Below are 25335 nucleotides of genomic sequence, written 5' to 3'. Positions count from 1 at the left end.
AGGTTGCAGTGAGCTAGGCTGAAACTATGGCCCTCTAGCCTGGGCAACAGCGTGAGACTCTGTCTCAAAAAAACAAACAAAAAGAAAGATTCCACATATGAGGGGGATCATTTGGTGTGTATCCTCCTGTGTTTGGCTTATTTCACTTAACATAGTATCCCCTGGGTCCATTCCTGTTGTTACAAACAACGGAATTTTTTTTATGTTGAATAGTATTCCACTCTGTACCTATATCACATTTTCTTTATCCTTCTGTTAACAGACACTCAGGTTGATTCCCTATCTTGGCTTGTGAACAGTGCTGCAGTAAACAGAGAGCATGTGTCTGTCTCTTCCACATTCTGAATAAATAGCTGTTTCTAAATCAGTTTAAATAGTATTGTTTACCTGTTCTTGGGTCTCAAGAGAAAAGCTAAGTTACTACAACTGGCTTACGTGGTTGGAAACTTAAAGTCAGACCACTCATCTTTTACCAGATGGTTTATCCCACAAATGAGGAATGAATGGAAAAATTAACTCTATTTTTTAAAATTATCTTTTCAAACAGCTGTTATTTTCCATTCCTCCCCCCAGCCCCTTTTTAGGCGGGAAGAAGAAAATTGACCTAAGAGGAAGCAACTGAAACGTCTTTATGTCTACTATAGCCCTGGGAAATTTATACAGCGAAGTACAAAGAATCTTGGGGCTTTGTTGGTGTGGACCTGGAATCTGTCTGGCACCAGCAGATGTGCTGGACACTGTGGAGTATTATGAAAACGTGTAGCATTCAAAACACTTTGATATATACACACTTCTAATTTTTATACTAATCCTCCATTCTAGCTGTTTATTTTAATGTATCTTTCCTTAATTGTTCACCTTTTGATTATAATTTATGAACCTAAAGGCAGGGCTTCTCACGATCCTAGAATGGCAACAAGAAAGAGTTATATAGTGCAGATTGGCTTTTGGGGGGTGTGGACTGTTAGGGAGTCATGTGATTTTTAGAGCCTGCTTAGAAGCTAAAGATGAAGTAATCATTTGCTTTTATTTATTTGGTTTTTTGTTGTGAATGCTTCTCTTTGACATGCTAGTTAGATTTCAAAGTGTGTGGACTTATTCTCCTGTGCCCAAGCGACTTTCTGATGTTGATTTGCTACATTAACATTCCCGACCAAGAGGGCTCCTTAGAGTGATTACTTGTTAAGTAACCTAAGTGAGGCCACTGTTTGATGAGGCACTGAGAAAGGCAGATATTTTCCAGGTGTTAGGTCCACGCAGGATTTCTTGTTAGTTTTTAGAAAGTGCTTGGTCACATTTCAAAAAAATTACAGTTGGAGTGGACTTCTGAACTCCCACACAAGGCAAAAGTCCCTTCTATGTTCCTGACAGTCATCCAGCTTTTGTTGGAACCAGGCTCAGCAAATGTATTTATCTATATTCTAATAAACAGTTCTGATTAAGGCAAAAAAAAAAAAAAATTGTGACATGCAAGAAGAAAGGGAGCAGAAAAGAAATGGATAATCTTGAATATCTACCATATGTTCAACACTGGACACATTGCCTTTATAACAGTCTGTCAAGCGTGCTTTGTAATCCCATTTCACAGGTTAGGAAACTGAGGCACAGAGTGGCTAAATAAACTGCCCAAGGTCACCTAGTCAATAAGGGTTGGAGCTGGGATTCAAGCCTTTGGTGAGTTCCAATTCTACATCTACTACCCTCTTCCACCTAGAAGCAAGGAAGTAGCTATGATCTGGACTGCCTTTCCCCTGGGCTTTAATTTTACTTGAGGTTGCTCATTATCTATAATTATGAAATGTTAAAAGGAGTCCTGGGGTGAATTCAGTTACTTTCTTGCAGGAGCTTTAACAGTTTGGTAGGAACTTGGCAGATTGATGGAAGGTTTTCCTGAGGAATTAATTCAGAAGATTTCTGTTCTAGCTAGCTGAACTTCTGTTTTCTTATTTATAAAATGAAGATAATTATACTTGCTTCTCAAGAGTTGTGATTGAATGAGAAAACCTGTAAAGACTTCATAGACTAGAGGAGGGCACCTAGTAGGTACTCAGGGGAAAGGATGGATTATTATCTTTTGTCATTATTGTTACTATTAGTTGATAACAGCAAATAAGAGAATGTCTTAGTTTGGGATGCAATAACAAATTCTGTTGACGGGGTGGCTTAACCAACAAACATCTATTAGTCATAGTTCTGGAGGCTGGGAAGTTCAAGACACCAGCAGATTTGGTGTATATTGAGGGCCCACATCTTGGTTTGTACATGGCTGTTTTCTGTTGTAACCTCATGTGGCAGAGAGGAGAGGGAGAAAAAGCAAGTTCTTTGATGTCTTTTTATAAGGGCATGAATCCCATTCAAGAGGGCTTTGCCTTCAAGACTGAATTTCCCGCCAAACTCCCCACCTCTTAATACCATCACATTGGGGGTTAGGATTGCAACATGTGAATTTTGGGGAGACATAAACATTCAGTCTATAGCAGAAAATTTTCTTAAAGTTTATTTTTAGAAAGTAAAACTAAATTTCACTAATTGTTCTTCAAATATTTTACTGCTAGAGACTTTGTAATAATCAGATCCTATAGACTAATAGATCTTCTTTTAGAGGGTAAAAATTCACTTTGAAGATAGCACAAAATATTACATGCAAGCCCTCAATTTGCTTATTACACCTTGGAAGAAGCTGAAGCTTCAGGTAGGAAATAGCTCCTGCAATGGATGGAGTCTTCTTCTTTACTTAGTTGGCTGTATTTTAAGACATATATATCACATGAAATAGTTCCTAAAACAATGTTTTTTGAGACAGAGTGTCATTATGTCACCCTCGGTAGAGTGCTCTGGTGTCACAGCTCACAGCAACCTCAAACTCTTGGGCTTAAACAATTCTCTTGCCTCAGCCTCCCAAGTAGCTGGGAATACAGGCACTGAAATAATGTTTTAATACTAGATGCCACAATTTAATTTGGTTAGAGATGGAAATTTAAAGTAGAATTATGATTCATTTTTAAATTTTCCTGTTGGTTCTTATATTGCTGTAGCTGATGAAAGCAAGAGAACACGGTGGAACAGAATTTAGGCCCTGTCTGGTAGAGAGCCCAAAATCCAGATCCTAAAACCATGAAGAAGAGCCAAAACTGTGAAATCCCTAAGAACACTTTGGTGGATTCAGATGCTAAAAGAATTTTTAAATAAATATACAGCAACCTTTGAAAAAAGACAGATTTGTCACTCTAAGTGAATAATTGTAAAAATTCTCTATGTCTTTGTAAGTTATATCTCCCAATTTAATTAATTACTGGAAACTTAATTCTAAGTGCAAGAGCTTTGATAAAATGGGTAAAAATGATCTATGCATGTGCAGGGTAAAGAATTTAATTAAAACTGATGTTTTAATTTCCTCTGTATTTTCCAATTGTTTGATGCAGATGTTAATGCCAGAAAAATCAAACAATTAAAACACTATTTTTGTAATTTCTTGATATAAGACTCTGCCAAGATATGGAAGAGAACTCTAAGAGAATACAAGTTCAGAACATTGTGTAAAGTGTGATCTCATTTTTGTTCAAATAACAAAAACAAAAGATGGGAAAATACATAATATATAAATGAAAAAAGTCTTAAATGCTATAGGCCAAATTGGGTAAGAGTACTGGGAATTTCTACTTTCTACTTAGTAGCACTTAATGTGTTTTTTATTCATTTGTTTTACAATAAACACTTTTTAAACGTAAAAATGCATTTATTCCATCCTTCCCCCATTCATTTGAATCACTCATAAGTTATTGCAGAGGAATCTTTTTTTGCTTGTTTTTTAAAGTAGATTTCAAGCAGTTTTGTAAATTTCTTTGATTATTCCAGTGTCTCATAACTGATGATGATGCTTTTAAAACCAGTTTCTTAGTAGAAAGCTTGCCATCATATTCATGAATATGCATGCCTAATAATAATAGCTACTATTTATTTAAGCAATCACTATGTGCTAGACAATATTCTAAGCACTTGATATATATTAATCCATTTAATACTTACAACAACGCTATTAGTAGCAGTTTACAAAGGAAGAAATGAAATATATAGAGTTTAAGAAACGTTCCTAATATAGAGAGTTTATGAAACTTTCCTAAATCACAGATTGTACATGGAAGGGCAGAGGGGAAACTTGCCCTTCCCCCTGAAAGTTCTCTGAAAGATCAATTCACAATTCAGGCAAATTACTAAGAGAAAAGATTTATTTACCATGCTCATGGAGAGGAATCACAGAGTGACAACCCAATTTTCCAAAGGAGTTCAAATCCCTTTATGTAGGCCTTTTAGAGGGAAGGGGGGAAATCGAGGAGTTTAGGGCATAAGCAGTTGCTAGGGAGGTTGCTAGGAAGGACAAATGGGTTGGGGGGAAAATAGATTGACTTGTGGATTAACCTAGGAGACGGGTGTTTAAGACCCTAGGGATTTGGGCCAAGTTCCCCTACCTCCAGACCCTCGTTCCTGAAATATTTTGAGATAATAGGAAGTGGGAAGGGGAGTCAATTGTCCCCTTTGATCTTCTGATCAGGCCAGTCTAGTTTATGCAGATAGAGGGAAGGCCCCTTCCAATGTTTCAATTCAGAATATTCTTTATAATAGGGAGTCATATTTTGGGGTGAAATTTCCTAAGCTCCTTCACGTCATATCTAAGTGATATAAAAAAAATACTCTCAGCACTTGAATAACAGGCTCTCTCTCAGTAGGATCCTGCTCAATCTCATCTTCTCAAAGCAAAATTATCCCAGTTTCCACATTTATTCCTTCTCTTAGGAATATTACTTGAAAATATGCTATGTTTCTGTGTTGGGGAGGAATACATGGTGTACATTGCCGAATTTGTTCCCATAAAGGATTTATCATCCAGTTAGGGAAAGCGGACACATAAATTTAATGTCGGTAAAGACATGGTGTGTTCTGTAACAGTAAATGACCTGGCTCCAGTGAGTGATGTGGGCTGCAGGGTTGCAGAGGTCAGGGCAGACTTTGCAGGAATGCAGGGCTCCCCACAGAAGATGACAGACTATGTTTAGGACAGTGACAGGGGCAGACTTGCTCTAGAACGTAACTCTCAACCCAATTTCAGCAAGAAAGATTACAAAGCTACTTCTGTGTACTTAGTTTCCAAATATGACTAGTACTGGACAAAGGGGCCCACCTGCCTGTCACTGTCCAGCCAATATGCAGAAACAGGGGATAGGTCCACCAACCTTTACTGTCAGAGGGCCAGCAATTCTGGAGAACAGTGAGAGTAGCCTCCCCAAGACTGTTCTGCCCTTCCATTTCCAAAAGCACAGTTTTATACATAAAATTTCAAAGTAAAAACCATATTAACCCTTATCTTAAACAATAATCAGCCTAACTCATAACTACATTCTCAATTCAAAAGTTAATCTCCTAGGCCGAGCATGGTAGCTTACGCCTATAATCCTAGTACTCTGGAAGGCCAAAGAGGGTAGACAACAAGAACTCAGGAATTCCAGGCCAACCTGAGCAAGAGTGAGACCCTGATTCTACTAAAAAAAAAAATTAGAAAAACTAGCCAGGCTTCTGGCAGGTGCCTGTAGCCTCAGCTACTCAGGAAGCTGAGGCAAGAGGATCGCTTGAGCCCAAGAGTTTGAGGTTGCTGTGAGCAAGACTGATGCCATAGCACTACCCACAGCAATAGAATAAGACTCTGTATCAAAAAAAAAAAAAAAAAGAGTTAATCTCCTAAATCAATCGCCCTAAACTACTCAAGACATTTTTAAGTTGGAGCTAAATTTTCTAGACACCAAGAATGGAAGACGTGAGTTGAAAGTCACATAGCACCTAAATTGACCAGACCAGCTGTGTCGTCAGTCCTGACTGACTCCATCTGATTCTCATTGCATACGCTCTCATGACCAGACATTAACATTTTAGTGTCTACAAAATAAAGTCGTTTCTCATATTTTCTTTCTTTTTTGTACAGTAAAATGTCAGAAGTTTGAGAATATTTATTACTAATCTAAGGTTATTTTGGTTTTCAGTGAAAAAAGGAAAAAGAAAAGAAAATATGACCCATAACTTTAAGTCTTCAGTGATTTAAAAAGTTTGTTCATGCATGTTTAAAGGGTTGCAAGGAAAAATATAATATGGGAGGTAAGATACAGAGAAGTCAGTGAGTAAACTAATATTAAGTAGAGGATTCTAGAGCAGGAATCAGCAGACTTTTTCTGTATAGTGTGAGATAGTGAAAATTAGGCTTTGTGGGCCACCTATAGTTTTTGCTGCAATTATTCAATTCTTCCACTATAATATGAAAGCAATCATAGAAGATACAAAAAGGAGTGTACATGTCTATGTTCCAATAAATCTTTATCAAAACAGGCGGCAGACCATGGTTTGCCAGCTTCCTCTAAAAAGTTAGGAAGAAAGGTAACACCTTGGCATGCCTGCAATCCTAGCACTCTGGGAGGCCAAGGGGGTGGATTGCTTGAGCTTAAGGTTGGAGACTAGGAAGAGGAAGAGTGAGATCCCATCTCTACTCAAAATAGAAAAACTACCCAGGCATGGTGGTGGGCACCTGTAGTCTCAGCTACAGGGCAGGCTGAAGCAAGAGAATCACTCGAGCCCAGGAGATTAAGGGGTTGCTATGAGCTATGATGATGCCATGGCACTCAACTCAGGGTGACAGAGTGAGACTCTGTCTCAAAAAAAGAAAGAAAGAAAGAAAAGAAAGGTAGCACCTTGAATGCCAGTCTAAGAAACGTACATCTTATTTCCTCAGTGACAGAGGATTACAAAGTCATTATTTTTCTTGCCCTAGAGAACCAAGATCATGTGTATAACATGCTCCTTTTGTCATCCAAGTTACCATAAGAAGTTGCCAAGGGGCTTAGCACCTGTGGCTCAAGCAGCTAAGGTGCCAGCCACATACACCTGAGCTGGCAGGTTCGAATCCAGCCTGGGCCGCCAAACAACAATGATGGCTGCAACCAAAAAATAGCCGGGAGTTGTGGTGGGCACCTGTAGCCCCAGCTACTTGGGAGGCAGAGGCAGGAGACTCTCTTGAGCCCAGGAGTTGGAGGTTGCTGTGAGATGTGATGTCAAGGCACTCCACCCAGGGTGACAGCTTGAGGCTCTGTCTCAAAAAAAAAAAAAAAAAAAAATGCCAAGGAAAACTAAGTTGTGTCCTCAGATGCCAAATAATAAAATAGTAACAATAATTCAGTAAGATTTGCTCTTCAATGCCTTAATAATTTGCATTTGTATACCTGAAGTCAGCTGGGCTGAGAGGGAAAGGACAGTTTGTTAAGGACAGGTATGTTAAGATAGGTTCCTTTGGTAAGAGGGGTTGGGACAAGCTACTGAATGTGGTTGGGGGAAGTATGTGCAAGTCTGTGATATTTTTAACTGATTTTCAAGACCTGTGCTTTGTAGGTTTGATTATAAACCTAAGAAAATTGGCAAATTAGACCATCAGGGGATCATTCTACCCAAACACATGCAGGATGTTTTGAATGCTGCTAAGAGTCCAGAGGCAATAGGGTTGCCAGGATTAGCTAATAAAAATCCAGGACACTCAGTCTAGTTTGAATTTCAAACTAGATAAACAACAAATAATTTTTTAGTATAAGTATTCCCAAATATTGAACGGGACATGATTTTATAGCACTTAATTTTTTATTGTTGTTTACTGAAATTCAAACTTAATGGGTCATCCTGTATTTTATCCGGCAATCCTAAAAATGAAGATAAATGAATTTTAATAGTTTTTTGCACTAGATATGGCATCATTGTGTCATCTGATTAGTTATCCTTCACCAAGGTTTTTTTTTGGTTAATTCTGAGAGTCTAATGACAGTCGAATCTCATTAATTCCGACCTCACTGCTTTAGAATTTTGATTATTTATGCAAGGGTTATGCTAAAGTGCCCTTTATTCTCTTCATGAATCTAGTAAGACTATTTGTCATTGATAGCACAAACAAAACTGAAAGAAAACTATCTCCTTGGGAGACTGCACGTAGTGTAATTACAGTATAATCAGAAGCTGCAGTTACTTAGGCTGTGCTTTTCATTTAATAATTATAGTACATACTCAAACGAGACTTTACCAGGCAGAGTCAGGTGGAGCCACCTAAGGCCCCATTGCCCACTTTGCATGCTGCACGCTCCAGTACATGCAAGTCTCGCCAGCTGTCTTACAGATGCACTTGTTTTGTTCATCATACCCTCCTAGAGCCTCACATAACACTGCCTACCTAGAAGGTGCACAGTGAATGTTTACTAGTTAAATTAATGGATGAATCCTATACGCACATCTTAAAATATTCTAGCTGTCTTTGTTTCTAAATTTCTTACATTTTAAATTTCCAAAATAATCTGGGGCCAGTTATGGTGGCTCATGCCTGTAATCCTAGTCCTGTGGAAGGCCAAGTTGGTAGGATTGCTGGAAGCCAGGAGTTTGAGACCAGCCTAAACAAAAACCAGACCCTATCTCTACAAAAAATAGTAAAATTAGTCAGATGTTGTGGCCAGGTGCTCGTAGTCCCAGATACTTAGGAAGCTGAGGCAGGAGGATCTCTTGAGCCCAGGAGCTTGAGGTTGCTGTGAACTATCATCACACCATGGCACTCTAGTCAGGCAACAGACAGAGATCCTGTTTCAAAAAAACAAACAACAACCAACAAGAAAAAAGGAACAAAAACTGCCTGGTCTTTCCCTTATTTCAAATTTCAGTACATAAAGGGAATGTTTGGTAAAGTTACTTGCATTGCATAAGGGTCCTTAAGAGGTTAACAGTGAAGACATTCCTGAACTCCCAAATGTGTCTGGTAAGGGAGGAAGAGGTGCTAGTGAAATCACCAAGAGCATTCCTGTGAGCTTTCATCTAGGTAGGACCATGGGTCTCAAACTATCCGGTTGCTGATAGCATTGGCAAGGTTGAGCCTGCAGTCCTGCAGTCTCCTTACTCACCCCCACTGGCCATGATCATGTGTGTAGATATGGATACAGTGTATATATACACACACATAATTATATACATATACTTAAATAAATCCCCATGCATCTTCCAAAGAGATGCAGAGGGATTCTTTTGACTGGATACTAGTTATGGCTATCACTGATAAACACTACATCAATGACTTGAAACAGATACGTTGACATTACACATTCTAAACCACATTTTTATAATTACACTATATACAAGTCATCAGAAAGATCCTTAAAAACTACCAGGGAATTCTGGACCACTCTTGAGGGAAGTTAAACATGAGTGGTTTATATGTGGAAGGGGAACATCAGACTTTCTATTGCCTGGAATAGATTGGCATCTAGCCTTGGAAACTATCCAGGTGAGACTTGTTTACAATTTCCAGCTGTGCCTTTTTTTTTTTTTTTTTCTCCAGCAGAGAAAAAAGATTAATAGGAACCAGGAGATTAGGTTTTAAAACTCCCTCTTTTTTTCCTAATCTTACCTGTATCTCTGAAGTATTTTTCCTCGCAGTCTGTCAGAATACAGGGGGGATGCACTGAACACCTGTCAGGGCTGAAAAGCGCTGGGCCTGCGGTCTTGATCCTTCCTTTTAAGAGAGTTGAGTCATGGTCTGACTATTCCTTTGTTCTCCCTTCTCTCACAGCACCCTGGAGGGGTACTATGTGGATGATGCCCTGCAGGGCCAGGGAGTTTACACTTACGAGGATGGAGGAGTTCTCCAGGGCACGTATGTAGACGGAGAGCTGAATGGTCCAGCCCAGGAATACGACACCGATGGGAGGCTGATCTTCAAGGGGCAGTATAAAGATAACATTCGGCATGGAGTGTGCTGGATATACTACCCAGTAAGCCTATGACTGTTCGCTTTGCTGAAAATAACGTGTTTTAAGAAAATAAATGCTTTTACTCTTCACCATGAAGAGTGAATGTATTCTCTACGTTAGAACTTGTGAAGCTGTGAAACCTGAGAGTCACCATAGCTGAAGCCAAGAGTGAAGGGCCTGCCCTCTCACTGTTATTCACTACTGACTTAGATGGTTGGTCCTTGAATCTACTACTAATTATTTTTCAGTGTTGTTTTGGGAAGGAATGACTAATCAGGATTAAAACAACTTGGGACATACTGGGGGTTTTTTATTGTTTTTTTTTTGAGACAGAGTCTCACTATGTCCTCCTTGGTAGAGTGCTGTGGTATCATAGCTCACAGCAACCTCCAACTCTTGGACTTAAGTGATTCTCTTGCCTTAGCCTCCCAAGTAGCTGGGACTACAGACACCCGCTATAGCACCTGGCTATTTTTTTGTTGCAGTTGTCATTGTTTAGAAGGCCAGTGCCAGGTTTGAACCCGCCAACCTCAGTGTATGTGGCCAGTGCCCTAACCACTGAACTACAGTCACTGAGCCAGGGACATACTGGTTTTATTGTGCCACTAATAAAGGCAAAGTATAATGCTTTTAATTCTTATGGCCTGCAGAAAGAGATGGTGGAATACTTTACTGTTGCTATTGTATTCTCTGTTTCTTGTATCTAAGAACTAATCTAGCAATTTCCAGTCTTTGGGGGGCATATACACTGTTGTTGCTTGATTGTACAATTCTGCTCCCTGCATTTTATGGTGCTTTATGACTTATCTTGCTTAAATTAAGGTGATTAAAATTAACTTGCCTTTGAGTATTTGAAAGTGTTTTATATTTCCAAAGCTTATTACAGCAAAAAGATATGGCAAAAACCTGTGGTTAGGAATTAATGCTCTAATTTTTGTTTGCATTTCAAATATCCCATCTGCTGTCTAGTGAATTTCCAAAAAAAATTTTCAGAAAATAGGCCTTAGAAAATATTTTATTTAATACTATATTTTGTTCAGAACTTAAGTCAAAATGCATTTTTTACTCAAAAACCTATCTTCTTATGATTAAAAAGCATTAATAAAAACAAATAATCAACTACATGTATAGCAAGAAAAATAGTCCCAGCTAAATCTACCTACACATTATTATTCTTAAAAAAGTCATACTCGAGGAACTCTTCTAGATTCTTCTAACAGAAGAATGTTGTAAATTAAACATTTTCTAAGAATGACTAAAGCATTTACCTATCCTCTTGGTAGGATCTGGGATTGAAAGATCAAAAATTGTAGCGTTTACTGCTTAGGAGAAGGCCAGCAGAAGGGTAGGAAGCAGTAGCGGTACTGCCCGGCTTAGGAAGACTGAGGCTTTGCTTCATGAGCCACCACGTTGGGCATCTGGCTGCACAGTGCCTGGGAGCTGCTGCTATGACCGTGTATCTGGACATCATGGAAAGTGGAACATGGGGATGGGTGTAGGGAAAAGGTGAAGTATGGATTAACCGCATTCTCCTACTCCCTGGCATTTCATTTGTGGCTGTCATCAATTACAGCTCCTAGATGAGGTCAAAGATGCACCAAGAATGGTGAATTTGTATTTGTCTCACTCGACATAGTTGTTATATTTTGAGACCTACCTAGAAATGCAGCTACATTTTAGTTTTTAGCCCTAATTATCTTATTAAACACCAAAGAAGACTCTGCCTGAGGAGAGAAGCATTGTTGAGCTTAAATAGCAGCCATTGTCCTATTAACCCCCACCACCAGGGCAATGGGTATCAGCAGGTGTCAGATCCTGCCCTCTCACCAATCAAATGAATGCTTCCTCCTCCCACCAGGAGGAGCCAATGAGCACAGGAGAGAAAGCAGCAGCTTCTTCCCCAGTGTTCTCTGATACAGCAGGCAAGGACTTTTCTGTGACAAGGGGCCAAGGCAGAAACAAGGGGATGAAAAAAATAATGATTTTTTTTCCCCTATGGTACGTATTTATAAGTTCACTCTAAGGATGGTTTCTTTCAAAATTATCATGGTTGAAACCATGATATAAAAATTTTAATTAAAAATTTATAACTCGGCTTGGTGCCTGTAGCTCAGTGGCTACAGTAGGGCACCAGCCACATACACCGGAGCTGGTGAGTTCAAACCCAACCTGGACCTGCCAAACAACAATGACAACTACAACCCAAAAATAGCTGGGCATTGTGGCAGGTGCCTGTAGTCCCAGCTACTTGGGAGGCTGAGGCAAGAGAATTACCTAAGCCCAAGAGTTGGAGGTTGCTGTGAGCCATGACAGCATGGCACTCTACCAAGGGCGACATAGTGAGACTCTTGTCTCAAAAAAAAAAAAAATGTATAACTCCTTTTGGAAATAGAAGAATTTCTCCTTTATAGTTCTAGATCTAGACAAATAAATCCATTTGCTCCAAAACCAAAAATTTAAAGCATTTAAGGGAAAAAAATATGAAACCCTAGAAAGACTTGTTTTAAATAAATAGTATATTGATGGCTTACATTATTTACAGCATATATGAAGAACAAATACTGTAACATGCTTTAGCTCTATAAAAATCACTGAAAGCGGCTCTGGCTCGACGCCTGTAGCACAGTGGTTATGGCGCTGGTCACACGCACCAAGGTTGGCAGGTTGGAACCTGGCCCAGGCCAGCTAAACAACAATGACAACTGCAACAAAATAATAGCCGGTCACTGTGGTGAGCACCTGTAGTCCTACCTACCTGGGAGGCTTAGGCAAGAGAATGGCTTAAGCCGGAGAGTTTGAGGTTGCTGTGAGCTGTGATGCCATAGCATTCTAGCAAGGGCAACATAGTGAAACTCTGTCTCAAAACAAAACAAACCAACCAAAAAAATCACTGAAAGCCTAATGGCAGGTCTTGCAAAAAATATCATCTTCATATGCTTGGTTATTAAACATTAACTTAGGGAGGAGAAAAGCAATTCATATGTTCCTAATCATTTTCTGTCCATGAAAAAACGCTTCTAAGTATTTTTCTTTCTATGGATATGCTCTGATTCCTTTTTAAATTTATAATCTTCTTCCTCCAAAGAGTAATTAGACTATGGTGAACTGTAGAAATCATGTACCCAGTCTTACTTACAAGTATTCCTATTGTCTCTTTTTTACTCTCTCTCTTTTTTTTTCTTTTTTTTTTTTTGAGACAGAGAGTGACGTGGTGATATAGCTCACAGCAACCTCAAAACTCTTGGCCTCAAATGATCCTCTTCCTCTTGCCTCAGCTCCTGAATAGCTGGGATTCTAGGTGCCTGCCACACACTCAGCTATATTCTTAGAGATGGGGTCTCACCCTTGCTCAGGCTGGTTTTGAACTCCTGAACTCAAGCAATCCACTCACCTCTGCCTCCCAGAGTGTTAGGATTACAAGCATGAGCCTCCGGCCCCTCCTTTCTATTTTTTTTTTTTTTTTGAGGCAGAGCCTTGTTCTGTCACCCTGGCTAGAGTTCAGTGGGATTGTCATAGCTCATGGCAACCTCAAACTCCTGGCCTAAAGCAATCCTCCTGCCTCAGTCTGCTGAGTAGCTACTCAGATGGGTGTGCTCTCTTGCACTGACTGGTCTCTGAGCTCATGTGATCCTCCCACCTAGGCCTCCCAGAGTGCTAGAATTATAGGTACCGAGACATTACACCTGGGCTCCTATTGCTCCCAGCAGCATCAGAGATCAAAAGTCATCCTACATCACTGACTCTGACTAGCTGTTCTTTAATCTTTGAGTCGGGGAAATTAACCAAGCTTTTAGAAGATGTCATGACAATACCAGCATTCTGTCAAACCCACAAAGGTCTTAGATTTTCAGAGTTATACCATAAGGACCTTTGGATGTGTCATAAAAAAAGAAACCTCTCTGGTAACCTAGAGTAAATTATTCATTGCTTTTTTTTTTTTTTTCTGGTATCCCAGTTCAATTCAAAAAGTATTTAATGGACCACCTATTGTGTTCCTAGCACTTACCAAGATAAAGAATTATACATTAGTCTCTGCCCGAAAGTACTCAGTGCCTCTCAGGAATGAAGTAAATTTTCAGAGTTAAGCAAGAAGCTTTTGTGCTGGAAGGCAAGAGGGAGCTGTAAATAAAGAGGGGAAGAGAAATGATGCAGGAGGGAGCAGAATTTAGTTGTTTTTTTTTTTTTTTTTTCACTTTTCCTTCTAACTCCAAAAAGAGGTGATGGCATAGGATTCTCAGAAAGGTAGACAGTATCCAGAAGTCCTTTTGTTTATCTCTTAGAAAATGTAGACAACTCTCTTTATTCATGGACACTACATTTATTCTTAAGAACCTTTTCTTAATAGACTAGAAATCCAAAGTTTAACATTGGGAAGTGGGATCATGTGAATATGTCTTACGCTGTCACCCCAACTGGAGGTCAGTGGCATCATCGTAGCTCACAGCAACCTCAAACTCCTGGGCTCAGGCTACCCTTTTGCCTCAACCTCTCAAGTAGCTGGGACTACAGGTGACTGCCACAACACCCAGCTGATTTTTCTATTTTTAGTAGAAATGGGGTCTCACTCTTGCTCAGGCTGGCCTCGAACTCCTGACCTCAAGCAGTCCTCTAGCCTCAGCCTACTGAAGTGTTAGGATTACAAGTGTGAACCCCCTCACCCAACCCATACTGCTGCTATTGACAATGGGAGATCAGACAAGAAATTCTTGAACTTGTGTCCTATAAATACTATATGTAATATTTTTGGTTTTTGGTTTCTCCTATCAGGATGGAGGCAGCCTTGTAGGAGAAGTAAATGAAGATGGGGAGATGACTGGGGAGAAGATAGCCTATGTGTACCCTGATGAGAGGACTGCACTTTATGGGAAATTCATTGATGGAGAGATGATAGAGGGGAAACTGGCCACCCTTATATCCACTGAAGAAGGGAGGCCTCACTTTGAACTGATGCCTGGAAGTAAGTTCAATGTGCTTCAGATGGGTTGCTGTAATTCCAAAGCAGGTTGTTAGGACTTCACTGAGGGAATTTTCTTTTCTTGTCTGTATAGTTCACTTCAATAGTGTCTTAGTCATGCTCGCTGCGTAGTAGACTCCTCAACACCCCAGCATCTCACAGCAGTCAACACAGTTGGCTGACGCTGGGCATGACCCAGCCAGGCTGGACTTGAGGTTTCTGGTCAGTTTTGTTCTCTTTTAAAGCAGTGTGTGTGTTCTTTGGGGGGATTTTTTATTTTTTTGAGACAGAATCTCATTAAGTTACCCTGGGGTTGAGCACCATGGCATTGTAACTACACTAAAACATGTTGGGAGGTATAAAATTATTTATTAGAGAAAATCTGCAAAATATAGGCAAATATACAAAGAAAAACTCAAGAGTTTGCATACTGGGGGGCCCAACATAAGAAAAGCATTTGAATTGGTCTGATCCTTTGAAAACAACATATGTTTCTGATCCAGGTTAGGTTGCAAGGAGAACAAAGAAAAGATAATACATTTAAGCATAGTAGGCTCAAATAATATTTAGTTACTTGGGATTTGAAGAAGAATCTCCAAAGGAAGGTTGTCCAAAAGTGGGAAATATAGCATTTATATTTAGGTCCAATTTGGGTTTCTTTAAATGTCGTTTTGGTTTTTTGGCTTTTTTTTAAGTTAAAAATTGAGGCAGTCTAAATGTAATGTGGGATTCTGGATGGGATCCTGGAACAGAAAGAGGACATTAGTGGAAAAACTGTTGAAATCTAAATAAAGTCTAGAGTTTAGTTCATAGTAATGTATCTATATTGGTTTCTTACTTGACAAATGTACCGTGTAATGTAAGAAGTTAGTTAACACTAGGAGAAGCGGTGAGAATTCTCTGTGCTATCTTTGCAACTTTTGTGTATACAGTCATGTGCTGGACAACCATGGTGATCCCATAGATTATACCATGTTTTTGCCATACCTTTTCTTTATTTTTCTTTTCTTTTTTTATTTTTTCTTTAAATTTCCACACACAGTATTGGTACTGGACCTTTTCTGTGTTTTGATATACAAATCCTGATCACTGTGTTACAGTTATCTCCAGTATTCAGTACAGTAACACAAAATACAGGTGTGTAGCCTAGAATCCATAGGGGATACCATACAGCCTAGATGTGCAGTCGTCTGTACCATCTGTGTCCGTGTTAGTACACACTGTGATGTTCACACGAGGACAAACTCATTGTCACATTTCTCAGAAGGTATCCCCATCATTTAAGTGATGCATGACTTATATTTGAAATAACTCCAAAATAAAAAGTTTACTTAAAAGAAAAAAAAGAGAGCAGCAGTAATCTTTGAACCACAAACCCTAGAATGTCTGTGCTCTTGACATTGTTCGAAAAGGAGAGAGTGTTATAACGTTTAGAAATGAGGACTCTGGGGACAGGGGAGGATCCTAATTGGTGATGCAAATTTTAAAACTTCAGAAGTGGCAGCATTTTTCTTGGCAAGTGCCTGAATTTAAGAGTTGCCTAATTTGACTCCCAGCTCTAACATTTACTGTACTATGGTCTTGGGAAAGTTATTTATTCTTTTCCTAATCCATTTCTTCATTATCAAATATGAATATTGGCCCCTACCATAAAATTCTATAATGAAATTTATCATTGCTATTTTCTTCTTGGTATAAATAAGAAACAGATTTTGAGTTTGATAAAATATATATATGTTTTTGAGACAGGCTCACTTTGTCGCCCTTGGTAGAGTGCTAGATTGCATCATAGCTCACAGCAATCTCAAACTCCTGCTCAAACGATTCTCTTGCCTCAGCCTCTCCAGTAACTGGTACTATAGGCACCCGCCACAATGCCCAGCTATCTTTTTTGTTGCAGTTGTCATTGTTGTTTTGAAAGAACAAGACCTATGTCATCTTAAGCTTAAGTTTCGGTTTCCCCGAAGTTAAGTTTCGGGTTCTAAGAAGTCAGGACACAGGCCCATGACGCCACCTCAGTGGCCCCTACCAATCAGAAAGGTGCACGACCTCACATAGAGGTTACTCCCTTCCCCTCGCCCATAAAAGCCACCCTCCCCTTAAAACAGGGTCTCGCTGCGTGGAGATACTGGAGGCCCAAGCTTGCAAGCTTGAATAAAACTCTCCTGCTTTTGCATCAGACCCTGGCTCCCTGGTGCTTCTTGGGGACATAGTGATCTGGGCACAACAGTTTGGCAGACCCAGCCCCAGTGTATGTAGCTGGCGCTATAGGAGCCGAGCCAGAGACTGATAGTTCTTAAGGGCATATTTTTTCAGTGCTGTTTTTTTTAGAACTCCTGGTTGCACATAACAAATACCCTCTTCAAATTAACTTAAGGCGCCTGCGCCCGTAGCTCAGTGGGTAGGGCGCCGGCCCCATTTACCGAAGGCAGCGGATTCAAGCCCTGCTCTGGCCAAACTGCAGCAAAAAAGTAGCCAGGAGTTGTGGCGGGTGCCTGTAGTTCCAGATACTCAGGAGGCTGAGGCAAGAGAATCGCCTAAGCCCAGGATTTGGAGGTTGCTGTGAGCTGTGTGATGCCAGGCATTCTACCATGGGCCATAAAGTGTTTTGGTTTTTTTTTTTTTTTTTTTCTGTCTCTACAAAAAAAAGAAAAAAGGAAGAAAAAAATTAAAAAACAAAACAAATTAACTTCTGGCAGGCTTCAAGTATTTTGAAGAAATGTTAAAGTTTGGCCCTCCAAAGGGTCTGGAACCATGGCTGCTTTGAGTGACTCCAAAGAACCCGTGTACAGACCTTCGCTGCTGCTGTGTTGTGCCACTTCCACGTCCTCTTCAAGCCTTTATAATTACTGACCTGCTGATTGGCTAGTAGATTAGGTGGTGCAGTGTCACGTGACCACTGGGTCCACTGATTGGGAGAGGAGGGATACATAATGCACATGTCTCACATAAAATGCTTCTCCCACCAATTCTTTCTCTGCATACTGTTGTAACCGCAGGCTGCCCGCAGTTCTCCGCTTACTTTCTGCTGGGTTTTGCATTTCTGCTTCTGGCTGGAATTTCTTTCTTCTGTTCACCCTGCACGCGGAAGGTCCTTTCCCCCTGCTAATTGCTACTTCTCTTTAAGGCTAGTTCACCTTTTATAATTAGTGTTCGTTGTGAATGAATGAATTCTAGCCAAAGGGTTTAGTGTAAACTCCTTTGCTCAGGAGGCTAAGTAAAGGACATACTCTGTTTGCCCTGAGCCTGGGCGCGTCTAAGGGAGTAGAGGAAGGGACAGCAGACATTAGGAAAGGCAGCATTCTCTTCTCAAAGCAGGAGCAGATGCTAATCCTACTGGTATCCGCACAGTCCCTACCATGAGTGGAGTTGGCATTCAGTACACTTGTGATAAAAATTTTAGTCTAAGGAACGAGATGGCAGTTCATAGGAGAATTTCCAGGCAATAAAACATGTATTTCACACGAGGGTGTTTTTCTTTTTTTTAAGTGTTTTTTAAACTAAATTCTTTTCACAGATTATGCAGTGACCTGGTACCACTTCGTTCTCAGATCCAATCCATTCCTCCTTCTTTCTCTGCCTGCATTTATTGCAGAGGGCTTCTCCCCTTTGCAGGCTGCATTTCCCAGGCTCCTTTGTGGCTGACTTCTGTCTGGTTTTGGCCAAAGGGAGGCCACTGGCCAGGACAGAGTGGAGTTGGGGGAAAGAAGCAGGAACAAGCCGCATCTGTGTCCAGCAGCGCCCCCAGCAATGGCCCTATCACCTCCTGATTCCATCTCCCATCAGGAAGACCAACCTTAGTTCCAGCTACCCCAGCTCTGCTCCAGGAGCACCCCTTCTCCTATCCCTCTGGCTTAGGGTGGCAGCTTCAGGAGCACCCCTTCTCCTATCCCTCTGGCTTAGGGTGGCAGCTTTCCACTCTTGCCAGATTTTAGGCTTCTCACGGCTCCATTTGGCATGTCGGCTCTTCTATCCCCAGTATAACCAAATCCCTGAATTAGATTCTCTTTGAAATACTCAAATAACCTGTTTCTGAGTTGGATTATTTTCTGACTTTTCATTTGAGGCATTAATTCAAGTTTTAGATGTACCAAACAAAAACAAACAAAACAACAATAAACAGAACCATTGGTAACCATTGGTGACCACTAAGGAAATGTTTAATGGGATTATTAGTTATAGCTTTGTGCATAAGATCATTTACTTTGCAGGAATAAGCCTTCCAGTTCCAATTCTTGTTTCTTTACGTATTAGCCTTCAGAGCATCTTACATCCTTCATTGTGCCCAGTGAGGACTCTCTAAGGCTAATCCTTTGCAGAGAACTAACGTTAATTCTGGAACTATTGTGTATCTTAGTTCCTGGAATAAATTATTAATTGGCTTCTGAACCACCCTAGTAGAAATAAGATGATCCTGTTACTGCTTTATCAAAATCAGGCTGTTCTCCCTAATTCTGGTGAAGCAGAATGTTTATGCTTAGTGAAGGGGACCACTGCCAGAGCTCCGTTGTTGAATTCTATAGGCTGTATCTGATATACACAAGAAAAATTTAAAACCAGAGAGATCTCAGTATTTTGTGACAGAGCATTTTCTTGGTTACAAATTTTAAGTTCCTGGGCATCTTTTAAATCATTTAAATAAAGAAAATTCAAGAGCAAATAGGAATTTTAAGAGATGTATCTGAAGGCTGTTCATTAAGACCTAAAAATAAAAATGCAGAGTAAGTCTAAGAACTATCCATTTAAAGTGAAGAATTTCATTCTATTTGGTATAACTTGAATAACATGTTTATTTAACTCTTCCTTGTCCCATAGGTAGGGAGAAATGTTTTCTTTTCTTTTCTTTTTTTAACTTACATGTACTTCACATCTAGAGAAAAATGTTTGAAATATTCTTCTCTGACTCTGTAGCTCTACTGATATTTTTGTTTGCTTTTTAGACTCAGTATACCATTTTGATAAGTCAACTTCATCTTGCATTTCTACTGATGCTCTTCTTCCAGATCCTTACGAATCAGAAAGGTAATTTTTCCTTCTGTGCTTTTTATGGGAGGTTAAATAACCCTAATGGTGGGGACTAATGCGCCTCGGTGGCTCTGTGCCCAGGCTGGGTTTCTGTTCTGACCAAGCTTCTCATTAAAGTGTCCTTTTCCTTTGCAAAAACCTCCAGATAAATGCTTCTACATTCTGAGGAAGTATGTTTTTATTCTCATATAGAATCTGTTTTTGTAAGAGAGTTTCTCCACCCATGAAGGACTACCTGTGTTTCTGTCCTGGAATGAAACCTCTAGGTAGAGAGAGCCGTTGGTCCAGGCAGCCAGCTCTGCCCTGCCCAAGCGTCCCCTTTATTAGGGTTTGTGATGCAGTCACATGCTGTCCCTCTAAGGGAGTATTTCACACTCTAAAGCTCTAGCCTACGCACACAGGACGCCTCCTTTTCTAATTAGCCCAGCTGAGGGGTTCTGGAACATAAGACAGTTTCTTTCCTCACTGAGAGAGGACAAGAGAGAAGCAACCTGTAAGAGGCACAAAGACATTCCAACTTACAAATGACAAGTTTCTGATTCTATAGGCCCACTCCCAGTGGGAGGGTCACGTTCTGTTCCATTTCGTATCTTATCTTTAAGATTTGCCCTGCTTGCATGCAGGTATTAGGGGATGGGGGGACAAAAAAGAATGGTTAGATGCCAGCTCTCAGTTCCTGGGGTGGCTTTCTCTGGTGCCCTCGCTGGGATTTTCCTTCTTCCCCGGCAACAGATGTTTCTGAGTAAGGGTACTATCTGAAAGTGGTTTTCCTCTTTGCATCACTCTAAGCATGGCTTGCCTCTCATTCACTTTTGGTTTCCTTCTGAGAAATAGGCCTCTTCCCCATTTAACCGACAAAGCTGACACCACAGTGTCACAGTGAATGAATGGCCTCTTTCTGACATGAGGTTCTAGTCCAGTTACAAAGGGGAGAGTTTGGTCTCTTCATTAGCCCCCAAACACAAAGATACCATAACTGTGTGTATTTCTGTTATTATTATTCTACTATTATGATTATGATCATGCCGCATAACAATATCCTGAAACTGATCCACCATTTACAAAAGCAAACATTTTATTTTACACTTATGGTTCTATAGGTTGACTAAGAGTCAGCTGCTTTTGACCAGAATCAACTAGTGTAGGCTGAACTCTAGGTATTGAGTTGGATTCAGGTCTTTTTGGCTTGTCTTCTTTCCAAGACTCTAGCTACAGGAGAATAGCCCCCTGGGGCACATGGAGCAAGCCAGCAGAAACTTGCCCCGCCTCTTAGCCCCTGAGACCCTGCACGCAGTCACTTCTGCCCAAGTTCTACCAGCAAAGCAGATCACAGGGCCAAGCACAAAGTCTGTAGGGCAGACATGAACCCTCTACCAATTCTGAGGGAGGTACTTCAAGGCTACATGGCAAAGTGGCAAAATGAATAATTCTATCATATGGAGGGAGTAAAGAGTGGGAAGCAATAATTCAGTCTTCCCATCCATAAGTAAGCATAAGATTCATGTAATAAAAATTACAGCAGATAGTTCCTGCAGGATCATTCCATCACAGTGTCTGAGGAACTGAAATAGTTGTTGATGGGACACGTTCTGACTATTAAATCCAGTTCATATAATCACTAGTGCTGTTTTTTCTTCTTATGAGCAAGTATTTGGAAGACTTTTTCTGTAAAGAGCCAAGTAGTAAATATTTTAGGCTTTGTGGGCCATATGATCTCCATGACAACCACTCAACTCTGCCTTTGTAGCACAAAAGTGTCAAAGATGGTGCTAAATAAATAGGTGTGGCTGTGTGCCAATAAAACTTTATTTACAAAAAAGAGCAATAACAGATTTGAACCTCAGGCCATAGGTAGCTGACCCTTGTAATAAACTTTTTTGTTAAGAAGTGCTTGTTGGATATATCTGAGTACTTGTCACTCTTTCATGAAAAAGATCCATGCTGGGACTTAAAGTTTTCCCCTCCTATCTGGTATTGACAAACTTAGCTATAGCTTTAATTAACTTTGGAAAATGTTTTATTTGTCCATTAAGACAGTGAAAATTGTTAACTAAAAACATAAAATTCTCCCAAGAAAACAACTTATATCAAGCACTGAGTAGCTTTATGAATATATAACATAATCCCTTTATTAGAAAGCAAATTTTAAACATACTCTTAAAGAGACATAACTACCATTTCTTCAATTTCCAATGACAAAATATCTTAGTTTAACTTTTTCTTCTTCCCTTTGTTCTTTGTAGGATTATTATGAACTGACACTTTGGATTCATTAGCCATAATGATATTTTGGTGGCTGCTATAAGGAGAGACATATCAAACCTAAAAGGTCATTATTTGACTCTTTTTTTCTATTAGGGTTTATGTTGCCGAATCTCTCATTTCCAGTGCTGGAGAAGGACTGTTTTCAAAAGTAGCAGTGGGACCTAATACTGTTATGTCTTTTTATAATGGAGTCCGAATTACACACCAGGAGGTGAGTAGTATAGACATGGGACACCAACTTGATTGGTTAAAAGGGTTGTTTCCAGTGATGCCTGTGGGTCAGTGGGTAGGGCTTCAGCCCTAAATACCGAGGGTGGCGGGTTTGAGCCCAGCCCAAGCCAGCTAAAAAAACAGCAATGACAACTATAACAAAAAAATAAAAAAAGCCAGGCATTGTGGCAGGCGCCTGTAGTCCCAGATACTTGGGAGGCTGAGGCAAAAGAATCGCTTAAGCCCAAGACTTGGAGGTTGCTGTGAGCTGAGACACCATTGCACTCTACCCAGTGCAACTAAGTGCAACTCTGTCTCAAAAAAGAAAGAAAAAAACGGGTTTTATTTCAAAGTCCCTGCTGGCGGGGCACAATGGCTCACACCTGTAATTCTAGTACTCTGGGAGGCTGAGACATGAGGATCCCTTGAGCGCAGGATTTTAAGACCAGCCTGACCAAGGGCGATACCCCATCTCTATTAAAATTAGAAAAAAGTAGCCAGATATTATAGTAGTAGGCACTTGTAGTCCCAGCTACTCAGGAGGCTGTCAGGACGATCACTTCAACCCAGGAATTTGAGGTCACTGAGAGCTAGGCTAACACCACGGCACACTAGCCTGGGCAACAAAATAAAACTATGTCTCAAAAAAAAAAAAAAAAATTCAAACAAAGTCCCTACACTTTAGTATTCACTAGAAATGTAAAGGAACAGATTATCTTTTTTGTTTAAAAAAAGAAATAGGGTGGTATCATCAATATAGTCAAAGTAATTGCTTTGCACTAGACCAGTGATTCTCAACCTTCCTAAGGCCACGATGTATTTTCATTGTTACAAAGGGGTTGTGACCCACAGGTTGAGAACCGCTGCACTAGACAATTTTTTTTGAGACAGAGTCTCACTATGTCATCCTGGGTAGAGTGCTGTGGCATCACAGTTCATAGCAACCTCCAACTCTTGGGCATAAGCGATTCTCTTGCCTCAGCCTCCCAGACTACAGACGCCAGCTACAACGCCTGGCTATGTTTTGCTTGTAGATTTCACTGTTGTTTGGCAGGCCCGGGCTGGATTTGAACCTGCCAGCTCTGGTGTATGTGGCTGGTGCCCTAGCCTCTGAGCTACAGACACCAAGTCATGCACTAGACAATATTCAATGTGAGATCCATTCAGATTCAATGTGAGATCCATTCAGTATTCAAATTGAGATCCATTAGGACTATGTGAGTAATTAATTTATGACCACGGGTAAGTTTCTAAAAGGAAGTGCCCCTACACCTGTTTGTGTGAAAGCCATACATTAGCCTGTCAGGAAAGGTTCTATTGCCAGAAAAAATTAAAAAGTTAAAGAGTTGAATCACCACCTTCCTTCAAGATGATCTTTGAGATATATATTTCTAAAGACTTCATATATGTTTCTTGTTTTTGTTTCTTTACTTCACAATTAACATACCTAAATGTCTTCTTAACGGCAAAGGTTTGATGTTTTTGGAATAGCTAGTGAGCTCCATCCTCATCTTACTTCTGTGAAGTGTATGGGACTTAACACTTATAGTGGATGCCCCACATTCATGTTTCACTTTCAGTTTTTCACTTTTTCCTGCAGAACAATAAGGGGGAAATGCCATGATATAGTAAAGTTATTACACATTCAAAGCGGTCACATAGGCAGCGGGTGGTAACATATTCTGACTGAGCTGTGGTCTGGCAGACCTTGTCCCCCTGCAGTGGCCAGACCTCTAATAGCCATTGAAAAAGGCCAAGAAATTCGGCAAATGAAAATGACTTCAAAATTCTAATAAATTTGTGTTTGTTTATTTGAAATAAGGTCTTGCTATATCTCCCAGTCTGGTCTGGAACTCCTGAGCTCAAGAGAGCCTCCCACCTCAGCCTCCCAAACAGCTGGGATTATAGGCACAAGCTACCATGTCTGGCACCTTCAGGATATTGATGTATTATTTACTTACTCAAACATCTTACAAATAAGGAAACCTAAGCCTAGAGAGGTTAAGCAACTTTCCCAAGGTCACAAATACAGTAAATAGCAGTCTGACTCTGAAATTCACTGCACTATATTGCATAAATGAATGAGACATGCTCTTTGTCCTCGTTAAGTTTACATTCTGTTGGGAAGATAAGAAAGACACACAACTAATGGCAGCACAGTGCAAATGGTACCAAGTGCCATATATCAGTATTACATGACAGATCCTGGAATATTAGGATCCATGAGGGTCTTTTCACTTTTGATTACTGCTGTATCCCCTGTACAATAGTACCTGGCAGCTAGTAGACACTCAGTAAATATATGTTGAGTGAATATCACATACAAGTGAAAACACAAATATAATTTAGCAGTGGGAAAACTGGGATATCTTTGAGAGGCAACGGTTTTATACGAAAATGTGATCCTTTTGGCTCCAAAAGGCTGGTCTGCTGGCGTCACTACACCCTGGGGTGTGGCAGCGGCAGTGGTTTGGAGAGGGGATCCTGATGGTTGCACAGTAGTGAGTGAATCCTGCTGTGGGGGAGAAAGCACACTGGTGACCTTTGGCTGCCTGCTGATAACATCGACTGCCCACCTCCAGCAAAGATGTAGGGTTTGCAGGAGTGCATTTTTGCATCTCTCATATTTCTGATTCCATCTTATGTTCTTACTTCATTTTTCTTTAAATGCCTCATATTCATCTGCTTTTCTTTTCTTTTCTTTTCTTTTTTCTTTTTTTGAGACAGGATCTCACTCCATCACCTGGGCTAGAGCTGCTGTTCCCAACCCCCAGTGAAAGGAAAAAAAGGGTTGGTCCCCAGGCTGCAGACCAATACTGGTCTATACCTGTTAGTTGAGCTACACAGCACTGCCACCTGAGCTCCACCTCCTGTCCTACCTTCCCCTTCTGCTCCATCTGTGAAAAAATGGTCTTCCGTGAAACCAGTCCCTGGTGCCAAAAAGGTTCTGGTCAGGGCCTGTTACAGTAGGAGGTGAGCGGCCAGGGAGCAGGCAAAGCTTCGGCTGTATTTACAGCCCCTCTGCTCCTACTGCTTGCCTCACCGCCCGAACTCTGCCTCCTGTCCCATTCTCCA

The 25335-nt window shown here is 40.4% G+C and overlaps 1 protein-coding gene across 1 annotated transcript in view; it reads left to right on the top strand.

Moving 5' to 3' along the window:
* Positions 1–25335, top strand: part of SETD7 (SET domain containing lysine methyltransferase 7) — a 46828-nt gene that overhangs the window by 14515 nt on the left and 6978 nt on the right. Inside the window, exons 3-6 of the mRNA XM_003790176.2 lie at positions 9626–9827; positions 14574–14763; positions 19701–19782; positions 22144–22261. Coding sequence (XP_003790224.1) covers positions 9626–9827; positions 14574–14763; positions 19701–19782; positions 22144–22261 — 592 coding nt within the window. The remainder of the gene's footprint in view (positions 1–9625; positions 9828–14573; positions 14764–19700; positions 19783–22143; positions 22262–25335) is intronic.

This window comes from Otolemur garnettii, unplaced genomic scaffold, assembly GCF_000181295.1.
Source record: "Otolemur garnettii isolate 467f Iridium unplaced genomic scaffold, OtoGar3 scaffold00041, whole genome shotgun sequence".
NCBI classification, from domain to species: Eukaryota; Metazoa; Chordata; class Mammalia; order Primates; family Galagidae; genus Otolemur; species Otolemur garnettii.
Note: the sequence above shows the minus strand (reverse complement) of the source record. Positions and strands in the feature narration are given on the sequence as shown.